The following is a 23,587-nucleotide window of genomic DNA, read 5'->3' as shown; positions in this document are numbered from 1 at the left end:
AGATCTGAGAAAGATCGCTTTTGTACACATCTGAAAGGGATCGCTCTTATAGATCTGGAAAAGATCCAAAGTAATGGAGTTGTTTCTGTCAGAGGTCATGCATCATTAATTCTGCAAAAGAATTCTCAAAAAGAATTTAGCTAAGTATGAAGGACCTCCTGAGGTCGCGCATCATTAATTCTGAAAAAAGAATTCACAAAATTTTGAAAAAAAATCTTAGTACAATCGACTCCATGAGGTCGCGTACCATCAATTCTAAAAAAGAATAGAAGTATAAGCGACTCCATGATGTCGCACGCCATTAATTCTGAGGAAGAATCCAAGTACAAGTGACTCCATAGGTCGCATACCATCAATTCTGAAAAAGAATTCGCAAAATTCTGAATCCAAGGGACTCTACGAGGTCGCACGCCATTAATTTTGGAAGAGAATTCACAAAGTTCTAAAAAAGAATCCAAGTGACCAACGGGATCGTGATAATTGAATTTCAGAAAAGAGCTCACAAATGGACAAGAGGAATTCGCATAAAAAATATGTAAAACTAATTAAAATACGACCATTTTCATTGAAAAAAGTATTACAAAGAGAGATCGAAGGGCATCCTCAATCAAAATTACAAAAAGGATATAACATCATGGTTGACAAAAAGGGATGAGATTTTTCAAGAAATGCCATTTTTTCGACTTCTTCTACTAGACTGGAGAACTCATCATCATTCAAGTTGGGAGGATCTTCTTCAAGAAAAGCAGATAAGTTCCCATCCAAGGAGAGATCGAGCCAGGTGGTATCGATCCCTTCCACAAAGCTCTTGAGTTTCTGCACTTGGGCTATACACCACTCAAAACCCCGCACTAGGAAGTCTATAGCTTTGATCCTAATAGTCGTCTGGAAGACAGGTGATTTGAGAAAATCCTTAGCGCCCTACAAGCGGGTCCGCCATAAACTTTTTGTCGTTGGAGGCTAGATATTCCTCGTGGCCCAACGAAAGGGTATCCAATAGAAGGTTTTTATTCTCTGCAGAGCCAAGTATTTCTCACGACACACTTTGAGGCCTTCCTCCCTATCGCAGAATGAGCAACGGAGAAGCCCTCAGCTTTACCTACTTCTAGAGCGGCATCTTTTGCAGCAGAAAACTCAACTTGTGATTGAAGGACTTGTTCTTTCAACTGAGTTTCTAATTGCTTGATTTTCTCTTCAGCAGAGGATAATTTCTCCTGGGACTCAGTGAGCAACTTATCACTGGCAAGCTTCTCCCTTCGCCAGTAAGTAGTTTTCAAGGACAAATGATGTCCGTAAGCCTTGGCCTAATGCATAACAGATCGAAGTTTAGTAAAAAAAAAAAAACTCAGCAAAAAATTCTCGCATATTACCACAAGTGTTAGTGTAAAAATCAGTAAAGAAGTCCTCACCCGTTTAAATGCTTGTGCAAAGTGATGTTTGACCCGAATGTGCGATTAGGGAGCTAGAAGAGCTTCATTGCTAGGAAACAAAGAAGATTTGTATACCTCCGAAGAATCTTGCCCAGTACGGGTCTTCAAAATAGTACTTTGAGATCAGATGGACCAATCATGTATTAGCTTCTTTCCACCTTGCATTTCAAATGTTCTAGTAGTGGGGGATCGCAACTCGTCCTGAGCTTCTTTCCACCAGACTGTGAGTTTGCTGACTAGTTTGAGATTTGCCGCCTCTTCAGCTTTCTCAGCATCAGCTTTAGCCTTCCTCCTGGCCGAAGAGGATTTGCTTCGCCTGCTGGAACGTAAGTTCTTGTTACTCTTTCTCTTGGATTTTTTCCGTTAACTAGGTCCTTTAATGACCTCCTTTCCTTTGAATTTCTCCTTGGGATCCTCAGTCGGAGTTTCAAGAGTTTTATCAGGCCAGGATCGAGATCGAGGAATGTACACTTCGATCCTAGCAACAGAGCCAGTGTCGCCACTAGCGATCTCAATAGCAAGTGGTCCAGGACTTGACACATCAGGTCCAGGAGTTGAACTCAGTTGGGTCTCTACGGTCTCTTTCCCTTGAGATGGGGGAGCACGATCTCTCTTTGATGGAGTAACTGGAGGTGGTTGTGAAGAACCAGCTCCTACAACAATGTTAGCAGGTAAAGTGCCCTTCTTGGCACGAGCCCTGTTAGTGATTCGAGCAATCATTATAATATAATCTGCAAAGAGGTTCCAGATGAGTATTATATGCATAAGCGGAAGAGGGAGACAAAAAAAAGCTAGTAAAAGACCATCACCTAACGAATTCCGTACTTGGAGGGGTGCAGGAGAGAGATCAACCAACTTCAGGATGCTCTCTGTCAAGATCTTATCAACCTTGTACCAATAAAGGGTAAGACTGTTAATTACATCGTTATCTAGGCCCCCTCATAAGTCTCGGGTTTAGACTTTGAATCGTGTCATCCGTATGGAAAAAGGCCAGTTTTGACCAGATGAGGGGACGAATAAAAAAGAAGTTATCCTTCCAGGGACCTACATTGGACTTAACTTTATCTAAGAACCTACAGTTTGGCCTAGAGGTAAGGTAGAAGAATCCCCGCTCACCAAACCTTTTCAAGGTCGTGAATTTATAAAGGTGCCAGAAGTTATCAAAACTGCGTTCAAGTTGACTATAGCGCATGACTAATATAAACATAAGTATATGACGAATAGCATTGGGGGCCAGTTGCATGGGACACACCTCCAATCGACTTAATATGCTGGATACAGGTCGAGGAAGGGGAAAACGGAAACCTACCTCCAGGTGAGCAATGGATAAGGGATAGAACCCTTCAGGAAGACCATGCATTCTATCAAAAAATCGAGGCAGGAGTCTATCAAAATCTCTAGGGATATAAATATTTTTCTCTAATCACTCTAGCGGCTATGTGCAGAGTACTAACGATCACAACCCATTGGTCCTTAGACATCATAGCTTCATACTGTTCAAGGGTATTATTTGTGGGATCCACAATTTCTATATCAGTTTCTACCCTAGGAGGACTAGTCAAAGCTAGACCACAAGCTCGAAATAGAATCATGAGACATGATGATAAATTAAAAAGGCGATCGTGAAAGGCTACATAGCAAAAAAGGTATTCGAAAGCTGAGCAGACATCACCTCGAAATGCGACTCGCAAGAATAAAGTGAAGAATAAATCAAATGGCAAGTGTATATATAGGTGGTAGATCATGAAAAAGTGCGCCAAAAGGGACAGCAGGATGTTGAGGACTCTGGAGAGATCAACAGCTCAAAGCAAGCGACTATTCAAATTTTCTTAGTGCATATTCATATACTAAGAAGAATTGGGGGAGTAACAATGGGAGATTAAGAGAACAACCATGGGAAAAGATAAGAATGCCCTTGAGATAGGCCAATACTACAAAAATATCCGAAGATTTGAGATCCACGAGTTGGCATAAACGGGTCCGTTCTCGGGTCGCAACCCAAACCCCCAACCCGACACAGCATACTTGTCTACTGAGATTAAGGGGTGTCGCGGGTCACGACCCGTATTCATAACCCAACCCTAAAGACCCATACTTGTAGACCATTGACTTATACGTCACTGGGTTAAGATGATGACACGTGGCAAAATACGAGTGGACCTCTCAAGCATGCAAGCGGACCCACTCAGGCACTATAAATACCGTATGTTTAATTCATTATGGTAACATATTAGTTATACTCAAAATCCACTTTAAATCGCTTGAGTTTGCATTTCTATTATCTACTTGATCTCGAATACTTTACTGACTTAAGTATAAGAGAGTTTTAGCTAGGGACCACCAACAAGCCTAGCGATCTGCTTTCTTTTCTCAAGTTCACTACCCTTCCAAGAATGTAAGGTGACCAATAATCTACGACCCGAATCAACATGTACGAACTATATATTATCATATAGTAATTAATAGTTTCATGATCAAAGTAATAGGTCAAGGACAGACATTAACCATCATAGTAATATAGAACAATTCATATTTTCATTATAAATTGATAATATTGTGTTTATATATATATATATACACGTACACGAGGATCATATATATATTTTTCTTTTATAATATTTTTTTACTTAATATAAATTTCATAAACTCTACTGACTTTCTCTCATATATACCAACACCCAACCCTTTTTGTGGTTCCAAGAAAAGGATAAATTAAACCCTTTTTTTTGGTTAATAGAACTAGTTGTGATAATTAGCACACATTGTCTCTGCACACCCACACTATATATATATACAAAGAATTCTTATCTAAATTAAATTTGATCAAATCAACTAATTATAAAATAAGTATATATACTTATCATGTGATCATTTTTTTTATTTTATTTTACACAGATCACACGATAAGTATATTGCATTAACCATATAATGGATTCATGTTGGATCAAACTTGATTTGGGTTAGAATATTCCATATATAAATATATATATACATAAAAAAAAAAAAGAAATTAAGTGACTGTTTTGTCATTGTCACAATAATATGTAATTAAGTGTAACAGTTTTTAGTTTTTTACAATAATAATGCGTTTTATAGTTTCAATTTCAAGTAGTGATGATTAATATTTTGTAACTAAAAGAATTGTCACACTACAAGAAAATATGTTAATTTTAGTGACACATCTAATAATATAAATTTTGTTATATATTTTTCTATTCTTAATTGTTTTTAATGATAATTTTATAGATGCACAATTTTTTGTAGCTAATTTTTACTATGATGTTTTTCACAAGTAATTATGATTAATAAACTCTAAACTTTACTATTGCGATAAAATTATATTTGTGATAATATATATTAAAATTATCACTTGAATTTTTTGTCGTTAATCTTCTCTTCTTTTGTAGCAGCAATAGAAAGAATTAGTGAAAGAAAAATTGTACATAAAGTTAATTGTCACTAAAAATACTTAACGACAACTTGAGATGTCGGCAATAATTTATTCGCAGTATAACTGTGTTGTCGTCAATACAAATGTATTATTAATTGTTTACAATGATAATTTTATGTATAAATTGTTGGTGTCAGGAAGATTTATATTATAATAATTATATAAGATAAAAATTATTATTTATATACATCTCTATTGACAATTGAAAAACAATGATGGATATTTGATTATACTAATATTATTTTGTGTTGTAATACGTACAAACCCCATTGAGGAAACATGCGTGCATTAAATTCATGGTTGCTATATATATTATGCGATCCGACAGGCTGCTTTCTACACAAAACCATACATCACATCTCCCCACCCCTCCAGCTTTTCTTGATCTGAAGTGAGGTAGGTATATATAGAAAAATGGGGAGGTCAGCATGCTGTGAGAAGGTGGGGTTGAAGAAAGGGCCATGGACTCGTGAGGAAGATGAGAAGCTATTAGCTTATATACAGCAACATGGGCATGGAAGCTGGAGAGCTCTCCCTCCTAAAGCTGGTAATTCATTAAGTTGCATGCGTAGCTACTGACTTGTTATAATCTGATGACGATGATGATGATGAAATAGGGCTGAAGAGATGTGGGAAAAGCTGCAGATTAAGGTGGACAAATTATTTGAGGCCAGACATTAAGAGAGGGAAGTTCAGCTTACAAGAAGAGCAGACCATCATTCAGCTTCATGCCCTTCTTGGTAACAGGTACCTTCCTACCTTATTATTATTAACTTTTGGGTTAATTACGGCCATTCCAACTATAATTATTTTTACACTTTGATATTTAATTTTTTTGTGTCAATTTATCATCTCAACTTTACAAAATCTTGCATTTTCTCATTTATAGCTATTTTACAATTAAGTTTTTTTTTTAAAAAAAAACATCATATGCAGTACACATGTAATAATAATTTATTAAATTATAAATGATTAACTAAGAGTACCTATATTATATTAAGGACAAAATGCAATTTTGTTTTTATAACTAGAGGAATGACACTTTTGTTTTTCTTCGATTCTAAATTTGTAATTAAAACTATAATTAAAAGAAATAGCATATTTTTGGTCCCACGTCATCGGGAATTAGAACATACTTGGCAGATGACCACTTTAATATGTGGTGTTTTTACTTTTTTTCCGGTGACAGCTTTGCTGATGTGGGATTTTAGATGTCTATTCAAGGGCTCACCCCACAATTCTTCCAGATTATATTATTCATACACATATTTATGCTTAAACTTTTTGTAATTTATTTATATAAATTATTTTATTTTGTAGATAATTTTAAAGATATTTTTAAATAATATCAATATCATTACATAAATTTATTCTATTTTTTAGCTGTTAATTGAATGTGATTTATGTAATCATGTAGAAGGTAAGAATAATAAGGATATAAACAGACTATAAATTGAAAAGTGTGAACATATTTATTCCTTATTCTTATCTAGAATATTTATTTGATTTTTATATTTTTTTCTTTTTTATTTACAGATGGTCCACTATAGCAAGTTATTTGTCAAATAGAACGGACAATGAAATAAAAAACTATTGGAACACGCATTTAAAAAAAAAAATAATTAAGATGGGACTCGACCCCATAACTCATAAGCCTAGGAACCACGCTCCGGGGTGCGGCCAAACGAAGGACATTGCCAACCTTAGCCACATGGCACAGTGGGAGAGTGCCCGACTTGAAGCCGAAGCTAGAATTGTCCGTGAGTCCAAGCTCGTTTCCAATGTTTACCGCTACACCATCGCTCCTCCACCACCACCACAACCATCATCGGTGGTGCCACCTCCACCGTCGAGGCCAACGTGTCTAGACGTACTAAAAGTATGGCAAGGGGTATGGGGAACTCCAAGAAAAGACGCTACCATAGCGAACTTTAACGGTTTGCCACCGTGTCTAGACGTACTAAAAGTATGGCAAGGGATATGGGGAACTCCAAGAAAAGACGTTACCATAGCGAACTTTAACGGTTTTCCCACCTCCAACACAGCCATCACATCTCCGACATCGATATTGAAATTCTCGGACAGCATGGCCACCACATCCAAAAATGGAGTTACCCATGAACCCTCATTTGCATCATCAGACATCATAAATTACGTTGAAAGCCCTGGTGCATGTGTAGTTGGGAGGAATATTACTAGTGACAACAATCAAGACGGATATCATGTCAAGGGCATAATGAAGAATTCTCCGCCGCAGATTCATGACATGATTGCTGATTGGTTGAGGTATCCAAGCTTCTTGGAGGGCTTCTCAGATCTGCCACCTGGCAGTGCCACAGCACCTGTTGATAATGGTTTGTCTGAAGAAGATAACAAGATTAGTTATTGGAGTAACATTCTAACTGCGCTGGACTCGCCAATGGATTCGCCAGTGTTCTAATTAATAATCTTGGTCTACTTTTAATTAATCTAATAAACTACTAATTATATGCATGATATGTGCTTGTCTGATAATGCATTGGGATTGTCCCAAAACACATCGAGTATTGCTAGGGTGTTTCTTATTGTATCAAATTAAAGCGTAAACCTATTAATTAGTTATAATTACGTATTAGGACATCTAGTATTAATGTTTCGTGGTGTTCTTAATAAACTCGTACACTTCATTTTTTTTAAGTTTTTTTTTGTCTGTTGTTTATTTTTTCTTGTTAAATAGATCTCGCCTACTCCAATTCGACATTATTCCTATTAATTGTTTTAGGATATTATATTCGGGAAGTATAAATTTATGAAAATAAGATGTCAGGAGTTTATAATATAGGAATGTGCATATGCAATTCACGAATTATTACAAGGGCTTTTTCACTTGGACGATCATATCTTTGGCTGAAAATTTTATTCAAATGTCGACTCAAACAAGTTTCGAAGGGGCATATACTGCAAAATTCAAAGATTGACGTGTTTGTATTGTGGGATGTTTGAATTTTTTATTTTTACAAGAATTTCTCCGAAAAACATGCCTATATTTGAAGCCTTCATTTTGTTTTAAAAAAATCAATTGAAAGTAGCCGATTTCATGTATAAGAATGACTTGCAAATTTAGCGTCAACAATTTCATCGATTTCCAACCATGCAACGGTCATGTACACTTTTTTCTTTCAATTCGTTGAAGTAAACTGCGCATGCACCTCACATGTTTTTCAGACAGGCCTTTCTGCTTGGGACCATAAGTGTCGCGACTTTTGAAATTGTGGAACATTAGTTGTTGAGTCCATAAAGTGGGATCGAAAGTGTAACATCCTCTATCCAATGGAACTGAAAAGGTGTAATTTTACAAAAAAAAATTAAATAAATAAAAAATACATACAAGAGGTTACAATAACTTTAATTTTATTTAAATTTCTTTTGGCATAAATATATGCATGTAAAAAAAATAAAATATAGTACAATGGAGCATTTTAAAAAACAACTGAAAGAATCTTGTTGATGGGCTTTTATCAATTGTGGACGAGATCAGGTTTCTTAATTAGCTCGTACACAACTTTTTGGGATTAATTTTTTTAAGTGGGCCTGACACGTGGATTAATGGGCTACATCCAGCCTGATTAAGTGTTGTACCCGACAGACTCCTTTTTTTATGGACTCAAAACATTACTTTCAAACCTGACTCGGGACATACCCGCCCGTCAAAACAGAAGTTGCAGCCCAAGATTACGTTACCAACTTCGTGATGTCTGATTCAGGTGAAATTAACAAGTGGCGATTAATCATTGGGTGTGCAAAGTTACCCAAGAACATTCCACAACCATCGATAAGTTAATTTCCTAGTCCATCTGTACTTGTCCAATGATTAAGTTATCTTAGGAATCAACTTTCTGTTAATATCCCAACAACCCCTCCAACCTTAATTAGCTAGGAATATATACATATATATATATATATATAACATACATGAATTACTTTTATTCATCATCATCATCATCATCATCATATAAGAATCCAATCACACAATTCTTCTTCTTCTTTCTTCTGTTTTTGCTTTATCTCCTCTTCTTACAATCTGAAGGAATCAATAATGGTGAATAAGAACGTCAAGGATTCGACAAACATGGGAAGGGCAACAACCTCGACGATCTTGAGAAGTCCAAGTAATTCCAAGATAACAAAACGGAGCGTGCAGGCAACCAACAGTAGCATGATGGACAACATCCCCAGAGAATTACTGATTGAAATATTATGTCGACTTGCGCATACTTCATTTACGGACATCCATAATGCCAAGTTGAGGTATGTATATATTCTTTTCTACTGTTGAAACATGAATGAATATTCTTGCATGCAAGATCTTAATGCCTTTTCTTGACTAATACAGTAATTTGAATACTGTAATCTGATCTCAGTCAGTTGAAGAAAACTAATAGTTGTGTGTTTTTGGTGCATCTGAGTAGGATGAGTTGGTCTTCTTGCAGTACTACTTCTCTAGACATATTGCTTTTATATTCAATTAATTAGGGGTTCTTTATTTTCCAGCTGCAAAGATTTTCATGAAGCAGCGGAGGATCCATGTGTATATCAAAATATGTCCTTAGACAATTTCCCTTTGGTAGCATGGAAACCTTTAACTGAAAAGGAAGAAGCTTTCTTGACAAAATGCCAAGACTGTCAAAATCCAGAGATTCCGTATAGACAAGCAGTGGTAAGTAATGTGTATATTTTTTATATGAAAAGACTAATAGATACAAAGGCAAAATCCGACCCCTCAACTTTTCTTTACTTTGATGGTGTAATTTTCTTGACTCATTTCAGCTCGACTACTTCACTGGAAAAGGGCCTTGAACGCAAATCACATCGGAGCTTTATACGTTACGTGCATCATCCTTCTCTTTAGTGGCGAGGATAAGTTGAAAGCATGTGGCATGAAGTTGATGGCCGGCATGAAGAAGTCTAAATATGTGAGGGGAAAACTAAAAGAGCATCGCGATAGGCTGAAGAGCATGTTGAGGACAATGTGGGTGGAGAATCCAGCTTTGAGGCGCCGGCCGGTGTGTTGTACTAGACAAGATAACCACAGGAGGAGAAGTGGTTGGGTAGACATGGTTGATGATGCAAACGTGTACTGTGAAGGTTGTAGTGTAGATTTTGAGATTAAATTTCTCGTTGACAGTTTACCTCGATGGTAATGACTGCAATATTCAATTTCTCACTTTGTCTGAATTTTGTTTTGAACTATATTGGTGTAATTCGGCTACTCATTTTTATCCAAACAAGAACAACACAAAATCGGCCTCGATCGATGTAGTCAATGGGGAAATTCTAACGTGAACCCGACTCAATCAAACTCAAATTCATTATATGGCAAGTGCATTGTACTTGTCATATATATGATTGGTATATAATTTAGATAAAAAATAATCAATTATATAATAAAAGTATGACACTTGCTTTATTATTGATTTTATTCGATAAAATTTATTTCGAACAAAAGTTTTTCATAATCAATATATGCATATGCGAGTCCAGCCCATTTAACAAATAAAGCCCAAAAGAGCTGTGGACGAGCTAATTATAAATGTGCTTATCTTCAAACCGGGAAGGAGGGGGGGGGTGCTTTGGGATGTATTTTTGGTTAGATTAGTGGGAAATTTTTACGTACGAGGGGCTGAAATACTACAAATTATGTCGAATATAATTTCATGTTAAATTAATAACTTAAATGCTAATCCCGTTATAAATTATTAATTTATAATGAAATATCAGTGTTGTAAATTTAAAGTTTAGATCGTTTATGTATATGTTTAAAGTATGTTCATATACTGAACTTCAATAACTCTTCAAAATGAAATTTTGACACACTGTAAAAGAATCAGAAACATCGATTTATTAATTAAAAAAACAGCGATTGATAAAAGAATTAAATAACTGGAATATAAAAATAAAAACTACTACAGTTCACTATAAATATAGTCTATAATTACTATTATATGATTAATTGAACTAATAAATAGTAAGTCCATATTTTTAGGCAATAATTGATTAATGGTCAAACATTCGGAATCGGATAAATTAGGATTGCATGATGTCCAAATTTAGATATGCTTATACTTCTCTCTCAGGATATGGTGTGTGTAAAATTCAAGAATTTAACAGAATTTAGAAGGTATTGCAATCAAAGACTTCTGCCATTTTGTCTTTGCCAAATGTTTAATTAACTCTCTTCTAAAAAAAAAAAGTACGAATAAAATGAAGGATTTAATACAATTTACTTTCCTATGATACTGAAAATAAATAAATTACCCCATATAAGAAAATAATAGCAATTTATCTTATGTGTTTTTTAAAATAAAACAATTCATCACCCTATCTAAAGAGGTGAATTGCATCATTTTGAAAAATACTGGGATAAATTATTGCATATTTAAAAATACAAGAAGGTAAATTATCAATATATGGAGTAATTTGCTCAGTATCAATATCACAAGGGGTTGATTGCATTTTTTTTTTTCATGAATTCCGAGAGTATTATTATCTGCATCTTATGAATCTTCTCCTTCACTAATTTTGTTGACTGATCTTTTCCACAATCACAACTAATTAGCATAATCAAATCCTATGAATCTAGGTCTGAGAAAATGGTTAATTTTTTTTTTTTTTTGGTCAAGAAGTATTAAAGATGGTCGAACTGTGATTTATCTTTCATAAGAATAAACCGTTATCATTTGGACACATGGTCGTCACTATCAAAGAGCAACTCTTGTGTTCTTGAATGAAAGTCTAGATTAAGGAGATTATCCTATTATTTTCGAGACTCGAAATTCTAGAAGATCACGTCCCTCCATTTATTTAGACCTAGAAACAAAACTCATACGTTAATGGGTGTGATCATCTTGAAATTTGGCATCTTAAAACTCACTAATTGTTGTATTTTGGAAATATCCAAAGAATTTGCTGGTGCGTAGAAGGGTTTATATAGTCTCTGGAATGAGTATCCAACTGGACTCTGTGGAGTCTGGGGAACGTTAGAGCTAAGTCGGAAGGGATTCCAGCGATGGCACTGCGACGATCAAGTCAGTAGGAATCCCAAGAGATATTTAGTGAATATGAGAGAGATAGAGTGACCGAACCTATCTTTTGAGATGGAGAGCCATGTATATATAATATATATGTGTGTGTGTGTGTGTTGGTGGACTGTATGATTTCATATGCTCATTTTGATCAAGTTTTAATCCAATGGAGGCCAATAGGCCATACATATCTAGTTGATAAAATAGGAAGTGGTCCAAGGACATGTGGCGTCCGTCTCGTCGGTTGACCTTCGGCGCGCATCTCCAGAGGGGCTGGCCTACAAATACGCCAACCATTCAAACTCTCATACCTGCCCCACGTATAGACTTCGAGCGACCAGGACTCACGACTTCAAGTTCGCATTCGATCTGCAGCTTCCAGAGCCATCCTATTTTAAGGTACGATGTCTTCCAGCTCTAGCTCGAATTCTAAGTCGCGACCTGGTTCTGGGTCTTCTGCGACTCACTCTGAGTCTACATCTGGGTCTACTAAGTCCGTCTCTGGGTCTGCATCAGAGTCCGCATCTAAGTCTGTGTCTGGGTCTTCTCATGGGTCGTATTCTACCTCTCCAAAGAGGAACAAAAAGTTTCCCATTTCAAAACTCCATGACGAACATGTCGGCCCCTCAACCCTTGCAAAATTCCAGGACAGACTCGCTAAAAACCCTTGGGAAGCTGTAGTCAGCAAAGTTAGAACACCCGTTCTTAAGATTAGGGAAAAATACCATATACCCTCTGATTTCGACATTATCATTCCCGCCGCTTTTGATCACATGCATCGTCCTCCCGAGGGTTTTAGTGTTTTCTCTATCAAGCACCTCGATGCCGAACTGCGATTTCCTTTGGCTCCTCCGGTGGCCACGGTTTTGAATAAACTGGGGCTATGCCCCATGCAACTCTCCCCCAATTCTATCACTCATATCATCCTTTTTGTCGTAATAATGCAATTCGTAGGCTTAGAACCCAGTTTTGATAATTTTTGGAGTTTGTACTCTTTCACCACCTCAAACGATCCGGTAGTAGAGGTTTTTTCTATCTTTCGGCCAAGCCCGACTGTGGGTATTTGAGCGCCCTGAAGTCGAATGTAGGGGCCTGGTTACACCGCTACATTTTCATTCGACCTCCTAGAGGTGTCTGGCCCTTTAAAAACGAATGGACCAAGTATAAGCCTATCCCGAAAACAAGTGGAGGGGGGCTGGAGGGCGATCAGATAAGGAGCTTAACATCTTATAAGTACGATCCCAAGAAGCTTCTCGCTGTTGACGAACAGCCCCATTCGGCTTGAAGAGTCCGGGGCTCATTCCATGATCCAGGTATTCTATTGGCTGGCTGTCTTGACTCTTCATTCTGCTCTCTTATATGCTGTGTTTTGCCTTGCAGGCTATGACCTTCCTCCGGAGTCTCAGTCTAAAGTGCACCCACTACCGAAGGAGTTTCATTCAAACTGATCAAAAGGTGCAGAACCTCAAGGCTCAACTAGCAGAGCGAGACGAGGCGGACCTCAAGCATGCGGATAACATGTTGGTCCTTGGTGAGAAAGTTCAAAAATTGGAAGCCGAGCTCGACGCTGCTAGGAAGGAGAGAGAGATTCTTCTCTCTGAGAAGGAGGTGGCTCTGGCGGAGGCCAAGAAGGAGGCGTTCGAGGCTGGGCGCGAGGTCGGTCTCGTTGAAGGCCACAAGCATGGGGTGGAGGAAGGCCAAGCTGGTCGCGTTCTGATCGAAGAATATCAACGAGCCTTGGCCGATTCCCGGATGTCCGCGGTTTGTGATTTTTTGAAGACAGACACTTTCACGACCGCTCTCGAGATCAAGTCTACGGACTCATTCGCCAAGGATTTTGAGACCTGCCACTCTCAGATCGCGAAACTTAGCGGGTTTCACGAGTCTTTTGACTACAGCAAATTGGACATCTCGCTTGATGGCGACCTCCAGCCTTTGCCTACGGATCCCGAACTGAAGGATGATGAGTTCATGGCCCTGAGAGACGAGCTGGAAGTGGAAGCCGATGCCTGACAAGTCCCGGTCTTCTGATTTTTGTAATAGGATTTGAACTGACCAGTCTTGAATTGTAAATCCTAGGAATCGTTCTTTGAAATGTAGTTTTTTGCGGACAGAACATTGGGGTATAAGTTTTTGATCGCCCCTGTAAATGATATTCCATTAATGAAAAAATTCTCTCGACTTTTGGCAGCTCGCGTATTTTGCTTCCCGCTTTATTTACTGAACCTTTTTCTTTGTCCACAGAGTGCGTCTTGTAGGGTCGCGTGAAATTAGTCTTCTTGCGATCACCTTTTGTTTGGATTCGTCTTTTTTAGATCGCATGGTTGGACGCATCTTTTTCAGTTCGCGTTTTGTTTGGATGCGTCTTTTTTAGATCGCATGGTTGGACGCGTCTTTTTCAGTTCACGTTTTGTTTGGATGCGTCTTTTTCAGATCGCATAATTGGACGCGTCTTTTTCAGTTCGCGTTTTGTTTGGATGCGTCTTTTTTCAGTTCGCATTTTGTTTGGATGCGTCTTTTTCAGATCGCATGATTGGACGCATCTTTTTCAGTTCGCGTTTTGTTTGGATGCGTCTTTTTCAGATCGCATGATTGGACGCGTCTTTTTCAGTTCGCGTTTTGTGCTCGGAAGATTTTAATATCAGATGACGATAAAGACATAGAAAGATACATACACAAAGATAAGTATAAAAATGTATACGGTTTTATAACTTGATTTAGAGAAATTACAGTTGATACAAATGTATCTAATCATTGACATATGCAGTAATAACAATTGCCCAGTATACAAGACATTATCTTCCTAACCTTTCACATAATTGGTAGTCTTTCATAGGCTCCTGAACTCGATCTCTTTGTTGATGACCTCACAGGCACTATGATGCGACCTCTTTCCGGTTGATGGCCTTTCACAGGCTCTAGGATGCTATCTCCTCCAAGTTGATGGCGTTTCACAGGCTCCAGGATTCGATCTCTTCCGAGTTGATGGCATTTCACAGGCTCCAGGATGCTATCCCCTTCGAGTTGATGGCCTTTCACATGCTCCAGGATTCAATCTCTTCCGAGTTAATGGTCTTTCACAGGCTCCAGGATTTGATCTCTTCCGAGTTGATGGCCTTTCACAGGCTCCAGGATGTTACCTCCCTGTTCATGCGTAGAACTTCTTCATGTTCTGTATATTCCACGGGCGCGACAAGTCTCGACCCTGCATGTCTTGCAATCTGTATGTGTCATTCTTTCTTATCTCGGTCACCTTATACGGTCCCTCCCAGGGTGGTTCTAACTTTCCCACATGCTTGGAGGCTTCTACCTTCTTCAACACGAGATCTCCCACCTGCAGTTGGCGTGGTCGAATTTTGCGATCATGGCTCTTCATCATCAGTCCCTTGTGATGCAGAAATCGAGCGTATGCGACTTCTCTCTTTTCTTCAATTACTGTGAGGTCGAAACTTCGCTCATCTTGGTTAGTTTCAGGATCGTATTGCATGATCCTTTGGGACTCCTCCCCGATTTCTACTGGAATGATGGCCTCGGTCCCGTATACTAGGCAGAAAGGGGTCTCGCCCGTGGCCGTTCGCGGAGTTGTGCGATAGGCCCACAGAACTCCAGGCAGTTCGTCCACCCACGACCCTTGGTTCTCGAGGCGCGTCTTTAAGTGTTGCAAGATCATCCGGTTAGTCACCTCGGTCTGTCCGTTCGCTTGTGGGTTTGCGACTACCGTGAAATGTTGTGCGATCTTCAGCTCCTTGCACCACTCTGTAATCTTTCTTCCCTGAAACTGGGTTCCATTATCAGATATCAGTATCCTGGGTATCCCGAACCTGCAAATGATGTTTTTCCAAATGACGTTGATAACTTCCTTCTCAGAGATTTTGGCCACAGCCTCCGCTTCGACCCATTTGGAGAAATATTCGACCGCCACAATGATGAATTTTTTCTGAGCTTGGGCAGGTGGGAAAGGTCCTACAATGTCGATTCCCTACTGATCGAACGGACACGCTATTCTGATCGGCTCCATTGGGGTCGCAGGCTGGTGTATCTGGGAGGCATACTTCTGACAACTCTCGCATTTTCTCACCAAGTTCTTGGAGTCTTCGACTAAGGTGGGCCAGAAATACCCTTGTCGCATGATTTTCTATGCCAGCGATCTCGTGCCTGAGTGATTGCCACAACTTCCCTCATGTATTTCCCGCATCACATAAAGGGCTTTTTCTTCGTCTAGGCACTTCAAGAGGGGCCAATCCACTTTCCGTTTGTAGAGCTGGCCGGCTAGCAAAGTAAATCGGGTAGCTCGAAATTTGACTCTTTTCGCCGCAATGGGGTCGCTAGGCAGGGTACCGTCCTCAAGATACTTCACGATTTCGTCCTTCCAAGACCCCACCTCCGAGACGACCTGGACCTCAGCTCTATTCGTAAGGGCCGATTGCTCGCGCACCAGGGCCGTGATTTTGCGATCTCGGGTTCCATCCATTGCAGCTCCAAATTTGGATAGGGCATCTACCTTGTCGTTTTCCGCCCTGGGGACCTGCAAAACGGAGCATTTATCGAACTTACCCATCAATCGCTGAATGATCTCTTTGTACTGGGTCATTGTTCTATCCCTTGTTTCATATATTCCCTCGATCTGCAAGGCAATCAATTGAGAGTCTGTAAAAACCTCCAGATCCCGGGCACCAGCTTCATGCGCGAGCTCCAGACCCAATACCAATGCCTCGTACTCTGCCTCATTGTTCGTCACTGGGAATGATAGGCGAGCCGCGACTTCGATCTCTATCCCCTTTGGTCCTTGAATTAGTATGCCCGCTCCTCTATTATTGGCGTTGGAGGATCCGTCCACGTGTAGCATCCATTTCAGGCAAGGTTGTTCGGCCGCTTCTGGCTCTTCTTGGTCGCCGGACAACTCTATCACAAAATCTGCTAGCACCTGCGCCTTTCGGGCTGTTCTGGATTTATATTCAATGTCGTACTGCCCCAATTCAACCGCCCATTTAATCAATCTCCCAGAGGCTTCGGGTCGCGACATCACGTGCTTGAGAGGGTGGTTTGTCAGCACCACCACTTTGTGCGACTGGAAGTAGGGTCGTAGTTTCCGAGCCGTCACCACTAAAGCAAGAGCAAGCTTCTCCATTTTTGAATATCGGGACTCTGCCCCTTGGAGCATTTTGCTGACATAGTAGACCGGGTTCTGGTTGCTCCCCTTGTCCCTTACCAACACGGAGCTGACCGCGTTCTCGGATACCCCGAGGTACAAAAACAATGTCTCTCCTTCTTTCGGGTTTGCGAGCAGGGGGGGCTTGGTGAGATATTCCTTCAACTCCTGTAGCGCCTGGTCGCATTCCGCGGTCCATGTGAAATTTTTTGCTTTTCTCAAGATTTTGAAGAACGATAACCTCCTGTCTGCCGATCGAGATATGAATCTTCTTAATGAGGCGATCTTGCCCGTGAGCTTCTGCACTTCTTTGATCGAAGTTGGCGACCTCAAATTCATTATGACCTGGATTTTTTCTGGGTTAGCCTCAATTTCTCGTTCGCTGACCATGTATCCCAGAAATTTTCCTCCTCTCACACTGAAGGTGCACTTGTCTGGGTTCAATTTCATGCTATATGTTCTCATAATGCTGAAGGCTTGTGCGAGGTCTTCGATATGACTCTGCGACCTTTTGCTCTTGACCAATATATCGTCGACATATGCTTCCATGGTCTTTCCTAGCAAGTCATCGAACATCCTATTAACCAACCGTTGGTAGGTCGCACCTGCGTTCTTCAATCTGAACGGCATCATGTTGTAGGAATAAATTCCCTTTTCAGTAATAAAGGAGGTTTTGTCTCTATCCTCCTCTGCCATTCGAATCTGGTTATATCCTTGATAGGCATCCATCATTGAGAAGATTTCGAAACCTGTGGTGGAATCTACCATCATGTTGATCCGGGGTAGCGAGTACGGATCTTTTGGGCAGGCTTTGTTCAAATCTGTAAAATCCACACACATGCGTCATTTCCACGAGGATTTTGGGACGAGCACCACGTTAGAAAGTCAATCCGTATATTGGACCTCTAATACGTACCCGGCTTTTAGCAGCTTTTCGACCTCCTATCTGATGACTTCATTCTTATTGCTGCCAAACGTCCTCTTCTTTTGTTGTACAGGTCGAGCCATCGGGTCGACATTCAGTCGGTGCACAATGACCTCCGAACGATCCCAGTGAAGTCGGATGGACTCCATGCGAACATGTCGGCATTTTTTCTCAGAAATTCGATCATGGCCATCTCCCCATCGTTCATACTGGACCCTATTCGGGTCGTCTTACTGGGCTCCTCAGGCACGAGCTGAATCGTCTTGTATTCTTCGCTGGGTTTCAAGTGCTCGGCCTCATACGGTCGGGGTTCTGCGTCTTCTCTGGTTTTTTGTTTCTTCGGCTTCTGTTCCCCCTTCAGCGATAAATTGTAACACTTTCGAGCTTCCTTTTGGTCGCATGACACTTCTCCAATCCCATATTCAGTGGGGAACTTCATCTTCATGTGGTATGTGGAGATGACCGCTCGAAATGAGTTCAGCCCTGGTCGACCTAAGATGACATTGTATGTGAACGGGGTATCCACTACCAGAAACTTGACCATCAAAGTCTTCCTTTTCGGTTCTTCTCCCATGGATACTGGCAGCTCGATCGTCCCTAATGAGGCCACTTCGCTTCCCCCAAAGCCCACTAATGGGGTTTTTACAGGTTCGAGCCGTGCGTTCTCTAGCCCCATCTTATCCACCACACTTTTGAAAATGATGTCCACTGAACTGCCACTGTCGATCAGCACCTTGTGGACAGTGAAGTTCGCGATATCTAGCTTGACGACCATCGGGTCGTTCTGATCTCCGCCATCTTTCAACCTGTCAGAACTATCGAACGAGATGGCCTCTTCATCCTCCACTTTAAGCACAAACCTCTTTCCCGGCTCGATTCTACAGTTCGCGCGCACCTTTTTCGTGTTCGACTCGAGTCCCCAACGCTCGGACCTCCTGCGATCGTGTATATTACTCCTTTTGTGGGTGCGTTGCTCCCGCCAACTAGGGTCCTGTCAGTTTTTTAGGGACCTGGGTTTCGATCTCGGTCTCGACTCCTCGACCTGCTTCTCCTTCCCTCCTCACTGATCTTGTAATTTGGGGGGACACGATCTCAGAAATATCCCTGCTTGACCAGCCTCTCAATTTCATCTTTTAATTGAAAACACTCTTCGGTGTTGTGACCCCTCTCCCGGTGAAACCTGCAATACTTGTTAGAAAATTTTTTGCAGGGGGTGTACCTCGTGTGTCTCGGCCATTTCAAAACATCAGCATTTTCCACCATCATTAGAGCCTTTTCACGCGATATGGCCAGTGGAGTGCAGTTATGGTACTTCGGGATATATTTGGGCTCCTTCTGTTTCTCCTGTTTTTGCTTGTTGCCACCCCCTTCCCTATTTTCATGAGGTCGTCTGGATGCATAATCGCGGTCTCTCCGCTTGGAGTCTTTCATCGCGTTCATCTCCTCTTCATCGATGTATTTTTGTGCTAACGCCATCAGTTGTTCGACGTCGCGTGCGAGGGCAGACGTGAAAGGGCCTTTTCGCAATCCATGGATGAAGATGCTCACAAGCATATCGATCCTCAATTCTTGCACCTCCAAGGTCTCATTATTGAATCTCCCCATGAAATTCCTTAGTGCCTCATCTTCCCTCTGCCGGATATTGAATAGATGGGTGGCTGACCTCTTCTGCTTCTTCTTGCTCGCAAAATGGAAGTTGAATTTTTGTATGAGCTGTTCGTATGATTCGATACTTCCTCAGGGCAAATTAGTGAACCATTCTTAAGCTTTTCCTGCAAGTTTGGTTGCAAATAATTTCGCCATGATGGGGGCTGATTGCCTGTATAAATTCAGTACCATCTCAAACGCGGCTACATGTTCTTGCGGGTCTTTCATTCCGTCATATCTCCTTAAATCGGGTACTCTGAAACCCGGTTCAACTGTCTGGATGAGGATATCATTGCAAAAGGGGGAATTCTTGTTCTGCGAAACGATCTCTCCCCGTTTTTCTTCAGCTCGTCAATTTGTTTGTTCAAGCTTTGTATCTGTTTACCCACACTTTCGACCTCAGCTCGGGATATTATGGGCTCTCTTCTTTTTGCGCGACTGTGACTGCTGGAGCCGGCACCGGATGATGCTGGTCGCTTGCTACGGTGCTCCTGTTCGCCTTGCACCCTCGATTCTCTTAGTGGTTCGACGTTCTCGAACAACTGCCTCCTCGCCGTTTCTTTAACTAGAGGAGTCGCGGTTCTTCTTTCGTATTCCACAATTGCCTTCTGGCTAGCTTCTTCCATCATTTTTTGTAGTTCGTCCTGCGTCAGTTGAATGGTCGTTCCTATTCCCTTTCTCGATGTGTCCTCTTTCCCGGCGTTTCTCCTCGATGAACCTTCCATTATGATAACGAATTCTCAGATTTTCCCACAGACGGCGCCAACTGATCCGGGTCGAAATTAGCAATCTCCTGAGACGATCTCCCTGCAGATGGTCTAACTCTTCCTAGATCAGATTTTGGGTTCCCTGAGAATAAAACACGAACCGTGAGCTCGTCGGGCACGTCCCCGACAATGACCCTCCGACGCTCAAGTTAGGTTGATCGAGAGAAATGTATGCAATCTCAAAGTCCGAACTCAATTAATGCATCACAGTTACCTCATTTATGGCGTATCGGGGTCTATTTATAGCGCACAGTTGGACATCAAGTACTGGGCCACGTGGCCTTATCCTACCGGCTCGCGTTCTGATCGAGCGGCTATCATTGTCCGGGTCTTCAATCAGTCTGTGCGACCCGGGTCGGGTCCTCCGCGACCCGCCCGTTACAAAAGGCGCGGATCCTGATCGCGAAATGACTATAATGCTCTTAATGAAGGGTAATTCGGTCTTTTTGCAGGGGTGACATGTGTATACCCATCAAAACTTAAGAAGATCAAATTAGTTATCATGTAATCGATTAAATAATAATATCTCTTGTCTACCCTAAAAATTGTCTCAACACAAACAGCCTTTGGAAGAGCTAGGGTATTGTTTCAAGAAATTGCTGACAGAAAACCCCAGAGCAGGAGGCAATGGCCAAATGAGAAACTCCAAAGCTGAATGCATTATCAGTTCATCTGCAATATCATGCCATCTTTTCTTTTTCATTAGCTCTGGAAATTCACTGCAAAGTAGCGCATCTGGGATCCATGAAAAGGGTGCAGTCAAAAGGGTAATTAAACTATTACCGAGACATATATAAAATGTCTGAGTGAGAATGGTTTTCGGACATATTGCTACAACAGTAGATTAGAGGTAGGTACTTAGCTAGGCTAGGACAGCAGTAGATCTAGCTTCTGTGGCTTGCATGAATTGCACCAATGGTGGAAGGGTGCCTAATATCTGTCCCTACACTTGCAACAAAGGACAAACTCATAATTCAGTTAGGGTTCAAGATCTCAGATCCATTCCTTCCTGACCCTGTGTGATGCAATGCTTGAACAAATTCTCACATTGCTCATTTGATTAAATGCTACTAATTATTCTTGGAAATGATCAACTGTAAATATATGCTTCTAATTATTCCTAGAGAAGGGTTGTCTGCTGGGTTGTTTACTTCAGTCTCGCATTATTACACTCTTCTTTTTTAAGATTTGATGTAATAATTAAGATAAATTATAAAAGAATTAAAAGAGGTTCTCTTAAAATTTATCATAATTACAAATACATCATCGTTATTTACAAATACCTTCCTAAAATTACAAATGCGGAGTTATCATAGTGGGTATTGTTAGACTATTTGTAATTTTAGGGGGTATCTGTTTTCAATAACAAGGGTGTATTTATAATCGTGCAAACATCATGGGAGTCTTTTGTAATTTACCCTAATAATTATATGTATTTTTTTGTGGTTTGAAAAATCATATTTGGTACTTTTGAAGTTTTCTTCCGTCTAGCAAATAGGTACAACTATTAGTCAAAATTCATTGAATTTGTTGATATTAATAAAAAATATGAATGAGAATTGATATTGACTATCAATTGACTTATTATAAGTCAAACAACTTTTTCTGACTAAACTACCCTTATAACGATAAAATATACCTTTTCACATATATTAATGTGTAAAGATGTATAAAGATAGTTTAGTTATAAAATAATTTATTTGAGACCTATAGTAAATAAGTAATAAGTCAATTAAAGGTAATATGAATTATTATCCAGCATTTTTTGTTAATATCAACAAATTCGATGAATTTTAATTACATGACTTAACTTATTTGTTAGATGGGAGCAAATCACAAAAGTACTTGATGAAAATTTTCAAACCAAAAGACATGAATTACACCAAACCCCTAGAGAGGAGAGTATAATTATCCCTTAATCTATTTATTAAAAAATTAGATAAATATCCACACATTTAATAAAATTTGAGACCGTCATTTTAAATTTGTCATTCAACCTCAATTTCAACCACTAATATCATCACATATATAATGTAATGGTGCCCACGTGAGCGGAAAAGAGAAATAAATGATAGGCATCACCTTCTTGATGATTTTCTTTATAAGTAATTACCCCTAATAAGCTTACTAGAAATCATTTGCCCAAATCATGATATGTACATATAATATATATATATATATGCATAATCATATAACCTTTCAAGGAATTTAATGCAGACACATTAAATATATACATACATACAATCATAGTTACATCCCATCCTTACATCATTGTACCAAATAAATTTCCAAAGCTACCCTCAATTAGGTATCTCTTATTGGGCACAACAGTGTATGAGTGTCTGATAGGGGGGGTTGTACCCAAGTAGAAGAGTACTGTTGATGTCTACTACCCAAAACAGATGAGACCATTTATGATCCAAGAGAGAAGGGGTGGGGGGTGGGGTGGGGCCATAGTACAACAATTCAGACAAGTCTTCTCACTTTCTGTATGCAATAACATCTGCAAATGTAGGAAGGAGGGTTCATTTACCATCAACTCATCACTCTCTCTCTCTCTCTCTCTCTCTCTCTCTCTCTCTGAGTTGTTAACATCCCATTTCTTACCATTTCATGGGAATGTGTGGCAAAACCAACCTTTACTTACCCCTTTTAGCATTATCATAAATCTCAACCATCTCATCTTTTTTCTTAAACCAAACATTACCCATATATATATATGAATGATGTGTTTGTGTGTGTCTTTCTCTTACTACCCTCTCTCTCATTTCTATGTATTTAGTTATTTCGACTCTCAATGTTAAAGATATTAATTAATGATTTTCATTTTTAATAGTTTAAACTTCTCAATGATCAGTTGTTCGTTGTAACGGCATCAGAGCTAGATAAAATAACAAGTTTCTGTGGTCGAAATTCATGCCAAAATTTCACGTGTAAGGTTTACACATTAGGAGTGCGTTAAGGTACTAAATTTCTTACGCAAATCAGATTCTACAAAACCAAATCAATTACATGGCAAGTGTGGTACACTTGTTATGTGATTAGTCACTTTTCCCATATTGTACAGTAATCACATGACAAGTGTATTGCATTTACCATATAATTAATTCAAATCTAATCAAATTCATCTAAATTAAAAAACATTTAATATGAAATA

The 23,587-nt window shown here is 39.7% G+C and overlaps 1 protein-coding gene across 1 annotated transcript; it reads left to right on the top strand.

Annotated features, from left to right (window-relative positions):
• The first annotated feature begins 5,236 nt into the window (after positions 1-5,236).
• On the top strand, positions 5,237-7,557 carry LOC105160075 (uncharacterized). Its single transcript, XM_011077339.3, has 3 exons — positions 5,237-5,428; positions 5,499-5,628; positions 6,418-7,557. The coding sequence occupies exons 1-3, from the start codon at positions 5,296-5,298 to the stop codon at positions 7,319-7,321; spliced, it is 1,167 nt and encodes a 388-aa protein (XP_011075641.1). The 5' UTR covers positions 5,237-5,295; the 3' UTR covers positions 7,322-7,557.
• The last annotated feature ends 16,030 nt before the right edge of the window (positions 7,558-23,587 follow it).

The sequence above is a fragment of the Sesamum indicum genome, linkage group LG4 (genome assembly GCF_026168435.1).
Source record: "Sesamum indicum cultivar Baizhima isolate 11 linkage group LG4, ASM2616843v1, whole genome shotgun sequence".
In the NCBI taxonomy this organism is placed as follows: Eukaryota; Viridiplantae; Streptophyta; class Magnoliopsida; order Lamiales; family Pedaliaceae; genus Sesamum; species Sesamum indicum.
Note: the sequence above shows the minus strand (reverse complement) of the source record. Positions and strands in the feature narration are given on the sequence as shown.

Bases quoted from the DNA above. Each gene is read 5' to 3' on its own strand.
- LOC105160075 (XM_011077339.3), top strand. From the start codon at position 5,296: ATGGGGAGGTCAGCATGCTGTGAGAAGGTGGGGTTGAAGAAAGGGCCA. The intron at 5,429-5,498 runs GTAATTCATTAA...ATGATGAAATAG, and splicing joins AGCTCTCCCTCCTAAAGCTG to GGCTGAAGAGATGTGGGAAA. The intron at 5,629-6,417 runs GTACCTTCCTAC...TTTTATTTACAG, and splicing joins CATGCCCTTCTTGGTAACAG to ATGGTCCACTATAGCAAGTT.